The 12176-nt window shown below is 44.5% G+C and overlaps 1 protein-coding gene across 6 annotated transcripts; it reads right to left on the minus strand.

Annotated features, from left to right (window-relative positions):
- Positions 1-2492: 2492 nt before the first annotated feature.
- RFX5 (regulatory factor X5) lies at positions 2493-12176 on the minus strand. Of its 6 annotated transcripts, none has more exons than XM_031436428.2 (11): positions 12022-12072; positions 11301-11418; positions 11024-11152; positions 10741-10774; positions 10227-10309; positions 9845-9964; positions 9544-9663; positions 9323-9404; positions 8821-9022; positions 8489-8712; positions 2493-8335 (listed from the first exon to the last, which is right to left on the minus strand). In XM_031436428.2, exons 3-11 carry the CDS (start codon positions 11137-11139, stop codon positions 7334-7336), a joined length of 1983 nt encoding a protein of 660 aa, XP_031292288.1. In that variant the 5' UTR covers positions 11140-11152; positions 11301-11418; positions 12022-12072; the 3' UTR covers positions 2493-7333. The 6 variants fall into 6 exon arrangements, with proteins under 6 accessions (XP_031292288.1, XP_064333824.1, XP_064333825.1 ...); XM_064477754.1 differs by having other exon boundaries at positions 11962-12027; XM_064477755.1 differs by having other exon boundaries at positions 11294-11418; positions 11962-12027.

The raw sequence follows: 12176 nt of genomic DNA on the forward strand, positions 1-12176 counted from the left end.
AATAATATAGGATAGATGATAAAAGAAACACTGCTTCAGTGTTTGGGAGGCAGAATAAAGAATAATAGCTTGAAAATACCTATGTAAAACATGTGGTTTATACAAAAGTAGAACAAACGGGGTACCTAATTGCTGAAGGAACATCTGGTTAATACAGAAGGCCACTCAGTATATGATGGATGAATGAATAGAAGGGTTCTCAAAAATACTGTGAGCCAGGTCACAGAAGAGACACTGGAAATGATCCAGCTGAACAAAGAAGGAGAGAGAGCATTCTGAAGAGAAAATTTGCTCAAATCATGAGAGGGCAAGCTGATAAGCTAGGTTAAAACAGGAGTACAGTAATGAAAGAGGAGCCAGAAAGAGGCCGAGAGTGCCAAAGATAGCTTAAATTTGTCACCACTAGTCTGGAGTGGGGAATCACCAGTCCACCTGTCAGGCCCAGCAGCTCTTGGCCAGCTCCCAGTCAGCTGTCTGGCAAGTATGGAGAGGTGATGACCCTGCTTTAGCCTGGAGTTTATAATGTCACACATCCATCCCCTCAAGAGACAAGGATCCTAAGGGCTGTAAAACCCACCAGCTTTTTGAAGCATGGTGAAAAGTGATGTGACAATCTTACTGTTTCAATGTAGGAAGTTTTTTATTTTCCAGAAACAAAACCCCCCACAAGGTTCCAGGAACATCTCTGTTCAAACTTTAAGTAGGAATTTTTTGTAGCTACAGGCAGTTGTAAGTCCTTCATTAACCAAGTGAGCCTCCCCTCGTATTCTATACACACACATGCGTGTGCGTGCACACACGCAGAGTATTATGAGGTAGATTTTGTTTCAAGCTTTCTGTGTTTATAGCTCTAAGGGCTCTTACCTGTAAATTTCTTTGCATATCTTTATGACTTTGTCTTTCTGCCTTCTTTTAGAGTTTTCTTTGGTTCCCTCTGTTTTTTGGGGTCTCCAGCCCCCTCTAGTCTGAGCTCCTCAAGGCAGGAAAGGATTTATCTTTGTATTCTAGCTCTATCCTTAGTTTCTATCACAGAAAAGTATGTTTATATTTGTTGATACAGCAACAGATTGAATGCAGAAGCAGATATGAGAATCCAGTCAGGCATAAAAGAGATTTCCAAAAATGCAGAACCATGCCAATTGTCTGACTTTTTTGTTGTTGTTGTTGTTGTCATTGTTGTTTTGGGAAAATAGTTATTTTAAATGAATGAATAAAATAAAAATATTTACAAATAAATATTTTGACTAAATTATTTTTTCTCCCCCGTTCCTATTTGCTTCTCTTTTCCCTTCAGTCTCCTTAATTGTCATAAAACTGAATGCTACTCTGTTTCTCATATTCAGTTTAAAAGCATAACATTTATAATATTCATCACACTGAAACTATATTTAAAATTCTCTTTTGATTGAAAAAAATACCACTTACCTCTATCTTAGGTCCCAGGGAGGTATAGATGGTTGTATATGGATGACATGTGACCCTCTAGGAACTCATTCTGTCCTGTTTGCATGTGAAGCCTCTTATTTCAAAGCATGTACACATGTGGCACCTTGGGGTGTGAGGGCAAGGAAATACCAACCAGGTCAAGTTATGTCATTTATTTATTTAACTATCATCAAATTGGGGAAAGAAGTTGGCTTATTTATCAACAGCTGATAAAACTAGAGGACCCAGGTCATAATACAGCTCCAGGTATATTTTAAGCATCCCTATGGTTAAAGAAATTATAAAGAGTCAAATTTTTTTCTTGAACCATAGATACTATGGGCTTTTTTTTTTTTTTTTTTTTTTTTCCAGAGAAAAGAAAAAGCAGCTCATTATTGCTTGGGCTCCTACCATGTATGAATACAAACGCTACCTCATATATCCTTCACTACAACCCTGTGAAAGATTTAATCTCATTTTATGGAAACTGCTTCAGAATGGTTAAGACATTGTTTTTAAAATTGTTTTACTTCAACTTACAATAAATAGATTTTATAATCATGACCATAGACATATCTTAACTGAAATGAAAGTTTCGTGAAACAATGCTTACCCTTAATATATGTATTGCACGCTGATATTTTTTTTTCTATTCTAGTTTATCTCACTTTTAAAAAACACTGGCATTCTGCTAAATCAGTTTCACAACCCACTAATGAGCTTCAATCTATTTTTGAATCCAGTTTGAAAAAACTGGACTAAATAAGTGTTCAAACTGATATGGAAAGAGGTAAGGTAAATGTGTACGTAATTCATGCTTTTTCCAGTAAACAAATTGCCTCTTCACGAACATTTAAGAAATACTGCGTTATGTATATGTAATGATGAGCTTTACCTCAGGGTGGCGCCAGCAGGTTGATCCCAGACAAAGGAGTGGGCCAGCTGACGAATGTTAACACTAGACAGAACACTTAGAGAAACGTATCATGACATTAATTCCCCCGTTTAGCACATGAGTCAGTGTGGCATTTGCTTTGATTTTTTAAGAAAATTGTTATCCACAAAAATAAACAATAAACTCATTTATTTGAGGCTATAGACTAGACATACAGAGTTTGTTTTGGTTTAAGAGCAAAAGATTATTTAAAATTTTAGTAAATTATAAATTACCTTTAATTCAGGATAGGGCTAAATGAAAAAAGACAACAATGGGAGTGGGGAACAGGGTGTTGGGGAGAGAATAAGGACTGGCATAGAGGAAGCGGTAGGCAGTCCCCCAAGTCTTAGTTTAGCCCTTCATCTAATAAACTGAAGATCGCCTGAACTACAGAAGAATAACTTGTTTTATGTTAGATTTTTAAAACAGGATAAAATTTTAAAACAGGCTACTTAAAGACCCTGTAACAGTCATGTAAATCTCAAAATCTTCCAGTGGCCTGGTCTCCCAAAGTGAATGGATCCATCCCCAAACCCAGTCACGGTGAAGACATTTCCTTGGCTATGTCTATCTATTCTATCACCAGTGGTTTATTTTTCCATATGCCTGTCACCTCTGACATGTCAGCAGCCTGAGGTCCAGGCCCTCAGCTCCTCCCACATGGATAATGGCAACAGCTGCCTGGCTGGTTCCTTTTGATTCAGTTCCTCCATTTTCTAATGCAAACTTCATACCATTCATTCATTCAATCAATGGATAGCTATCATGCTTGTGTGTTCTTCTAGTTTATTTCTCACTATTGTTCATTCACAGCCCTTCCGCCTGACAGGCCTCTTTACTGGGTTGTACTGCCATGTCTTTATTCACGCCCCACATCCCCAAACCCCTGCTTTTCTTGGTATGCCTTCACCTTTTTCACCTAAGTTCTACTTACCTTGAAGGCTTAATTCAAATCTACCTTTTCCAAGAAGCCTTCCCAAATCACTCAATGTCTTTGAATTTACAGCTCTCATGTGCAGAATAAGTGTTATGATTTAGCTCTTTTTACCCTATGTCTTATGTTGTTCTGTCTTTGTTTTATGAGTTAGACTTGTCCAGCTTATTCCTATTCACCTCTACGAGGAAGTCATTCCTGATCCCTGTCTGACCGCTGCGCTATTGCTCTGGGCTCCCATAGCTCTCTCTGCTTTCTGCTGCCATAACTCACGCTGTGCTGTGATCATTATTGATCTGAAGACAGTGCCTAAGTCCTAGCTTCTCATGAGTGAGTAGCTCTTAAAAAACAAGAAGGGCAATGCCAAAACCACAGTAATGGACCCTACTTCGGGCAGCATGGATAAGAGAAAGAGCTCTCCCACTAAAATACAACTAGATCCTGGATAAATTACAGCAAACATGTTTACCACATTGCTGGGCTCATCAGAAAATAGAAGAGACCAGTAAAGGACAAAAAAAGAACATTAAGCTGAAATCTACAGGAAGGCTAAGGTAAGAGTAGGAGAAGCAGGTTTGCCCCGGGCACAAATGCCAGCGTCAGTACTGCGAACAGAGGCTAAGCCTTGGGCCTGGCCAAAGGGGAGAAAACCTAGGACTCCTGAATTAAACCTGGACTCTGAAAGGGGCTACCGCAGTCCCAGGTCAGGAGCACCCTTTGTCTCCTGGCAGAAGCAAATGCAAATGCTCTCTGGAAGAAAGCACCCTTAATCAAGGACCTCTGGATTCCCTTAGATTAAGTTAATAAAATATGAGCTCAAAATCCCAAAACACAAAATATACAAGGAAACAAGGTACTATGGGAAGGAGTCAGTAAAAAACAACAAAATAGATTTAGTCATCCAAGATAATTTACAGAATACAAAATAACAATCCCCCCAAATTTCAAAGAATTGGTATCATACAGACTACCTTCTCTGAGAACAAATGATTAAGCTGAAAATCAATATCAAAAAGATAAATTTTTCAGGGGGAGGGTATAGCTCAGTGGTAGAATGCATGCTTAGCATGCAGGAGGTCCTGGTTTCAATCCCCAGTACCTCCATTTTAAATAAATTTTTCAAAATCTAATTACCTAATTAGCCAAAAGAAAAAAGATAAAATTTTCAATATCCAAACATTTGGAAATTTGTAAACTTTTCTAAATCATGAATCAACAAAGTCATAAAGGTAATTTGAATATTCTTAGAACTAAGTAATAATTTAAACAAAATAAACAAAAATTTGGAGACTATAAAGCGAGTCCTTAAAAACTTAGTATAGAAAAAAGCTTGAAAATTAGATACAAATTAAGATGTTATAAAGGAACATAAAAATTAAATCTAAAGGAAGCAGAAGAAAGGAAATAACTATAGATAAGATCCGTAATTAATGAAATGAAAAATAAACATGGGGGGAGGGTATAGCTCAGTGGTAGAGTGCATGCCTAGCATGCAGGAGGTCTTGGGTTCAATTCCCAGTACCTCGGTTAAAAATAAATAAATAAACATAATTATACCCCCCCACCCAGAAAAAAACATAAAAGGGAGAGGATCAACGAAGCCCAAAGTAGCAACTAAAGAGAGATTAGTAAAATAAACTTCTGGTGTAGCTGGTCAAGGGGTAAAAAAAGAAGGCACAAGTAAATGGTAGAAATGAAAAGGACACACCTATGCAGGGAGCGGAGGCAAAATAGAAAATTTAAGAAATTTCATTTTTAAAAAATGACATAAAATGCATAGAATTCTAAAAAAAAACTTTACCTAAATGGACGTGAGAAGAAGTAGAAAGCCCAAAGAGCCTATAATTATTAATGAAATTGAGTCAGTAATTAAAATTTTTCCCACAAAGAAACACCAGGCTCAGATGGTTTACCAGGTGAATTTTACCAAACTTTCAAGGGACAGTTCATTTCAATCTGATGTAAACTCTTCCAGAGAAGACAAGGGGGACTGGCCCCAGTTCAGAGGGTTTGTAGACCAAAGGAACCATCTTAGAAAGCTTCTTAGAAATCATTCAAAAAACAAAGGCACTAACATGTACAAGAATGTTCATAGCAGCACTGTTTGTAACAGCAAAAGAACTTTAAACAACCCAAATATCCATTGATAGGTGGATGGATAAATAAATTGTTGTTTATGCACTTGAAATATTATACTGATGGAACTGAACGGATCATAGCTATCTACAACATGTATGAATCTTAGAAATAATGTGAAGTGAAAAAAACAAACAAACCCAAACTGTAAGGGACTATTAGTACAATTTTTGTAAAACTGAAAAGCAAAGCTGAATAATATATTTTTAAAGGATATATACACATATGGAGATCTATATACCTCTCTCTATATATACATATATATGGCAGGTAAGTAATAAACACAAAATTAAGGACAGTGGTTACCTCTTGGGAGAGGCAGGATAGGATAGGGGATGAACACAAGAACTTCAACAGTATTTCTAATGTTTTAATGTACAAATTGGGTGATGGGTCATTTAATTATTATGCTCCATAATTTATTCATGTTAAATATATTCTTTATAGATATCAAACATTACATATTATAATTTTTTAAAAATCTGCAATGGTGGAAATAAATGGACAGATTAATGAAGTCTCCCTGAAGGAACACTGAGATTCCCTGACAGAAGCTGCCCTGTGCAGAAGACGAAGTAGGTCCTCAATGAATACTGGTTGGTTTACTGCTTTTCCCAGCATAGGGGGACTGGATTCCCTTCCCATTGGTGCTCCCTGACACGCGAAGCTACCTCCTTCCATACACAGAGCCTAAACCCCACAGTCCTGGCTAAGTCCTGACACATGCATGACAGGAGACTGACACCTGGTGGATACAGAATGAATTTAATAAAAATGACTAGGAAGTAAATCTTTCACTCTACTTGGTGAAAGTGGCAGTAGGCTGGGGGATAGGGAAGCAGGAATGAGGCGAAAACTAAAATTCAGAAACAGGAAAAGGAAAGATAGCTATCTCTGAGATGTAGGTGAAAAAAAAGGGGGGACTGTCATCTAAAGAGACTAAAGAGATAGTCCCTAAAGAAGAATGACTTCCCTCTCATTCCTTCTGATATGAGAACAAGAGGAAAGACTGCAGCTGCAGCAAGGAAGACGCAAGAAAGACTATGAGGAAAAAAGGAAGCAGGTATAGCTGTCAACCTGGCAAGCTAAAACCACATGTAGTTCATACCTGTGGCCGGGTGCCAGCTGCCTCCCCAGGAACACCCCCCTCCCAGTTTCCATTTAGGGATCTATGTGATTCTCAGGAGGCTGATCCTACCCTTTTTTAAAAGGTACAGTCCATGATGCCGAGTAAGTAAGCAAATTAGTATACACCAATCTCCTGGCCGCAGTGATTGGTTAGGGGTGGGCACGTGACCCAGGCTGGCTGAACTGAGTGACTCTTAGGGCTTTTGCTAGGATTCCTGACACAAAGATGCCCTCTCTTTCTGGTTGGACATAAATGAGGATACACATAATCCCAAGAGTGCTGGCAGCCACAAGGCAGCCCAGACTAAGATGATCCTACAGAAGGCAGAGCAGTGGGGAAAAAAAAAAAGCAATCAGGTATTTAGAGACATACTGGGCCACTGGCTCAGCTTTACCTGGAGCCAGCACTACCTCTGGACTTTCCAGTTACATGAGCCAATAAATCTTTATTTTTGAGCCAGTTTGAGTTAGGTTTTCTCTGATTTATAACCAAAAGACTCCTAACTTATACATTCATCAAACTCCATCCCTGTATTTCCACAGGATAGCACAGGGATCCAGGTAAGGTGGTCACTACAGATTTATTTGGTGACTCTAAAGCCAAGGGTATCGAGCGGGAAAGGTCAGAGGCAAGAAGCAGGCACTGTGTAAGACAGGGTACCTCAGCTGTCTATACAGAAGGGCCAAGTGAGAAGCAAGTGCAGAGAAAGGCCTCTACCAGGCAGGCAGGTAGAGTTAACATACGGATATACACACTCCTCCCCACATACCTATCATGGGGGTGTTGCGTTGGGGTCTTTTCGCTCCTGGGATAAGGAACTTTGAAGCACCTGCCCCTTTAAGTCTTTATTACCCTGTGCTGCCGTGTCTACCTCTCCTCTAACCAAATGAAGAACCTCCTTTTGGCTTCTACTGCCCTTGATGACACTCACTTTCGGGGTGACAAGAGGAATTTTATCTTCCGCTTCTTTGGCATGCCGAGAACTGGGGCCCTTTCCTCCTCTGGAAACAGCACCATCTTCCTGACCCTGGGCAAGTATCCCCTTCCCAGCCTCTCCCATTGGCCCTGGCGTCTCGGACCCTCCAGCTGCGTTGCTTTCCCCTCGAGAGGCCCACGTCTCCCGCAGTAACCTTGAGGACTGGGCAGAATCCATGGCAGCGGCTGACTTGTCAGGGGTCGCATTCCTTTCCCTACTTCCACCTGATTTTTTTCGAGGGCGCCCTCGTTTTCTTTTGGCATCACTTCCTGTATCCTCTATATCCTGCTTTGTTGCCTTAGCTGGTGGGTCCTGCCCACTCGCCTCACTCACAGGTACTTCAGCTGTCCTTTTGATGCCCTTGTCATGGGGTCCCAGGTCACCACCTATGCCTACTTCCCTGTTCTCTGGGCCCCTCAGCTGAGTGAGCCCCCCAGGTGGAGCTTGACCAGGCCCAGGCCCAGGTCCAGGTCCAGGTCCAGGCAAAGCAGGAACAGTTGGTAAAATCATGTTAATGATGGGCACGGCTGCTTGGGGTCCCCCAGCCCTACTGGGCAGAGGCAGCGTGGCCACTTTCAGAGAGCCTGAGGAGAGTTTGGGGGCCAGGATGGGTGGAGAGACTCGGATTGGTGGAATAAGCGAGCGCGGGGCCCGGGGCAGGAGCAGAGGCAGCCGGGCCACGAGGGCGTTAACCTGCGGGTTACTGGCTGCTGGAGCCGGGCTCTCCACCGCACTCCTCTTCCGCTCTCCGCGTGCGGGGGGGCCAGCCCCAGCCCGGGGCTCCAGCTCCTTCGGAGGCTACAAAGTAAAGAGAGGAATACAGAAAGTGGGAAGGCTGGACAATGGAGGAAACATAGGAACAGGAGGAGAACAAGTACTGGGTCCTCTGGGGGGGCGGTATACTAAACCCTCAGCCCAGGGGAGCAAGGTCAGGGGCGTCACCTTCCTTACCTGGGCTGGTCTCTCTGGTTTCTTATGGGCTCCGCCCTCCAGGTTCTCCACACCATTCTTGGATTTAGATGACCGTTCCCGAGGGGCATGTTCGTCCTCTTCTGCGGAGGTGCCGGAAAAGGTAACAAGGTGAGTAGGAGATAGAATGGAGGACTGAGGTGACTCTGACTGGCTGGTATAGGCAGGGAAGAGAAGGTGGTCTAAGGTATGTCCTGGAAGGGTCTCTAGGAACAGAAGGCAAATCCAAGGTGTCTCTATGCTAGTACGTGGGAGGGCCTTTGAGGCTGAAAGTGGCTGAGGGTTTCTCAGGAGGTAAGAGGGAGTCCACCCACCAGCAAGCCCCATGGCCTTGAGCACATGCGCGTGTGCAGATCGGGCGGAGATGAGATGCTGCTGTAGCAGGAAGCGTGCCACCTCAACGATGGAACTGAAGGACCGTTTCAGGATTCGCTCTGCCCAGTCACAGGTCAGGGCACAGGCTGCCTCGACCAGTTCGTCCCGAGGTGCTGGGGTTACCTCTGGGCCCATTTCTGGCTGCAGGAGGGGAAGGACAGACCCAATCACACTCCAAACAAAGGACCCTCAGCCCCTCTCAGACACCAACACTGACCATGAGGAAGAATAGACTGAGGATGGGAGTAGCCTCTATCATCCCATCTCAGAAAGCCACAAATTCTCTGCCTCAGCTGTAGGGTAGGCAGAAGGGCATAGCCTATATACCCAGAAGCTGTGTGCAGAATGCCCTCGCTGTGTCAGCCCTCAGAACATGTCCTGAAGTCCTCTGACTTCTACCTTGGAGAGAAGAGAGTAGTCGGAGGGCTGTTTGTTACTTACACTTTCAGAGCCCTTTAGGTCAAGTCCAGGCAAGGGTGGCATAGATACCAAGGTCTTCCTTCGTATGCCACTGTAGCAATATCTGACGTAAGTTAAGGAGCAACCAGTACATGGGGCTCTCCAAGCCCCTTAGGAAGCTTGGGCTGTTTTCACTCTTGGCTCTCCACATCCTAAGTTTCCCTCCCCAGCTCCTCTGGCCCAACCTCTCCAGTCAAGGATACTTAGACTGGCCCCGGCCACCAAGTCTTCGGGCCTTGATGTCAGGGAAGATCTCTCTGATGATTTTGCCAAAGTTGGCTGTGCTGAGTGGGCGGCAACAGGCGAGGCTCTCACAGTACTTCCTGGCAGGGGAGAGGGAGGAGTGGGAAGCTATTCAGAGAGGGAGGTCATGTCTAGGTTTAGAGGGTCCCTGGGGATCAAGTTTGGGAAACCTTTTAAATCAGGCTCTATCAAGGCAGGGAGCTCCCAGGGGTGAGGAGGTAGTCCTATGTCCAGCAACCACCCCCACCCCCATCCACCCACCGATAGGCATCATAAACACTTTGTTTTGGCAGACAGGTGTCAGTGTGCTCTTCCAGGTGGTTGCGGATCCATCTATAAGCATACATGTACTCCTCATTGCTGAGTGAACTTGGCTCTGAGCTGCAAGAGAAGGGAAAGAGACGAGTATTACTAATGTTCCCAACAGCTGCCCTGGTTCCACCCGGACTATCACTTCAGTAGTGCTGGACTGACTCAGTTCCTCCAGAATCCACCTTTCCCTGGTAAACCAAGGCAGGACATGGACTTTCCTTCTTGATTACGGGTAGCTGTTAAGAGTATTCCTATTCACCCCACCCCTTTTTAGGGAGGCTTTCTTTGAGAATCAGAACGTTGACATCTAAAACTCTAGCACCAAATGTACCTTTTGTCTCCAGTACTGGGCCCTGAGGGGAGCTGAAGGTAGAGATACAGCTTGTCATTGTCTGAGAATTTCTGTACATCTTGCTGCGGTAGAGAGAAAAAGAAGCAGGAGAAATATTATGGCCAAGAAGGACTCAAGGTAAGACTCTCTGATCCTTACCAAAAAGTCTAACTGACTTAGTGACTGTCAGACTGAAAAACGACCTTAGAAATGATCTGAGGCTGGGTGCTCACTGTGCCCTAAAGAAGCCCTGATGGGCTACCACGGTGAGAGGGGGAGCAGAGGGGATCAGCTCTGATCTTATTTCTACCCAGCTTCTACACAAGAGGAGGTCACAGAGAGATGAAGTGAGATGCTCAAGATCAAACTAATAGCAAGTTGCAAAGCCAATTACCTTCTGACAGGGCAGACGACACTGCCTCTCTCATATAAACCTCTCATTTACCCATATCCTCACCATCCTCATCCCCCACCAGTTCCATCTCTCTGTTGTCCTCTTCCCCCAAATACTCACCAGGATTCCCTCTACTTTGTTCTGCACGGCCTTGCTGTGGAAAAGAAGAGAAAGCTGGAGGTGATAGGGAAGATTTCCCTCCAACCCTGTGTCTGACTGCTAGGGAGAGGAAGAGGTCTGAAAAACCCAGTGGGTGCTCAAGAACTGCTACCATGATGAAGACTCTTCCCTGGTCAGATGCACTTGCTTGGGGAGAGGCAGGTCATCCACAGAGGAAGTGAGGTACTAGGGGGAGCTATACTCAGGTTGGGAATGAGGTTTGGAGGTGGTGATGAGTACTTACGAAATGGTACCTCGGAGCCTCTGAAGAAGGGTAGTGGGTTCCCCTGCCTCAGCACTACCTGAGGGGGCCCTGCCTCCAGTCTTGGGGCTCTTAGCATCGGGTTCATCTTCTGCCATCCCGGCATGAGGGCTACAGTTGAGAGGAGACAGGACATGAAGATTAAACTTCCCTTTTCCCCTGGAGGCTCCAGGGCACTCCTCATCTCTCTACCCAGAACGACAGAAAAACAGTAAGAAAGCCTCCGAATTTCCCCAGTGGTCTTTTTCTCACCACTTGCCTTCTCCAAAAATTAGAAATTATTCCATTACTTCTCCAGGCCCATATATACCCAGAGAGATCTTTGCCATCTCCATTCTATCTGCCCCACCTTTCTGCAGTCTCCTAAATGTGGAAAACTGTAAAGGAAGAGATAGGGAGATTGGGAATCCACGTTAGAAAGAAATTTTCATTTCTGCCTCTGACCCTGTACTGCCCTCCTTCCCCTCAAAAACAACAGTCAGTAACAGCCACAAGACAAAGTTCTTTAATTCCTAATATACTCCTCACCACTGAATCTGCCTGGGAGGTCAGAAAGGATACGAACACATTCTGGCCTTCCAGGCTTGTAAAAAACTGGGCCCAAGTTCTCATTACTAAATCTCGCCACGGCTTCCCCCGCAGCTCCCCCTCCCCACGTCGCCGGCCCCTACGTCATCTCCCTCAACATCCCATCCTGATGCGCGCCCCCACCTCCCTCCCTCCCTCCCCCCTCCATTCAGTCCCGCGTCGCTGCAAAGTGGGGGGTTCACGATAGCGGAACTCCTGGGCTGGGCGTAGGAAACCCGGTTGGGGGAATGGGGTCCCAGATTCGGGGCACGTGCACATGGGGTGAAGAAGCTTGAAAATACAGCCAAAATCTTTTTCTGCTCTCCTCCCAACTCACATTGCCCCCTCCCTACCTTTGGACAGTCGCCTTCCAACACAAGCAACAATAAAGGTAAGGGAGAAAGAGAAACTACCTCGTAGCCACCTTCACTCCAGCCCAGCCCCACGGTCCTGGCCCAGCGGGCTCGTGCGTTGCTTTATTTTCTTTTTTCTGAATGGCTGGAACAGCCCCGATCTGCCTAGATACTCGGACGGCCTGCTCTATCATTGGTCGTTGCTGCTACCCGGA

Source organism: Camelus dromedarius, chromosome 23 (assembly GCF_036321535.1).
Source record: "Camelus dromedarius isolate mCamDro1 chromosome 23, mCamDro1.pat, whole genome shotgun sequence".
Lineage (NCBI taxonomy): Eukaryota > Metazoa > Chordata > Mammalia > Artiodactyla > Camelidae > Camelus > Camelus dromedarius.

What these genes read in the sequence shown, in the direction of transcription:
- RFX5 (XM_031436425.2), bottom strand. Translation starts at nt 12,155, where the DNA reads ATGATAGAGCAGGCCGTCCGAGTATCTAGGCAGATCGGGGCTGTTCCA. An exon ending in GGAGTGAAGGTGGCTACGAG is followed by an intron (nt 11,153 to 12,021) that starts GTAGTTTCTCTT and finishes TCTCAACTGTAG; the next exon opens with CCCTCATGCCGGGATGGCAG. An exon ending in AACCAGAGAGACCAGCCCAG is followed by an intron (nt 8,336 to 8,488) that starts GTAAGGAAGGTG and finishes TTTACTTTGTAG; the next exon opens with CCTCCGAAGGAGCTGGAGCC.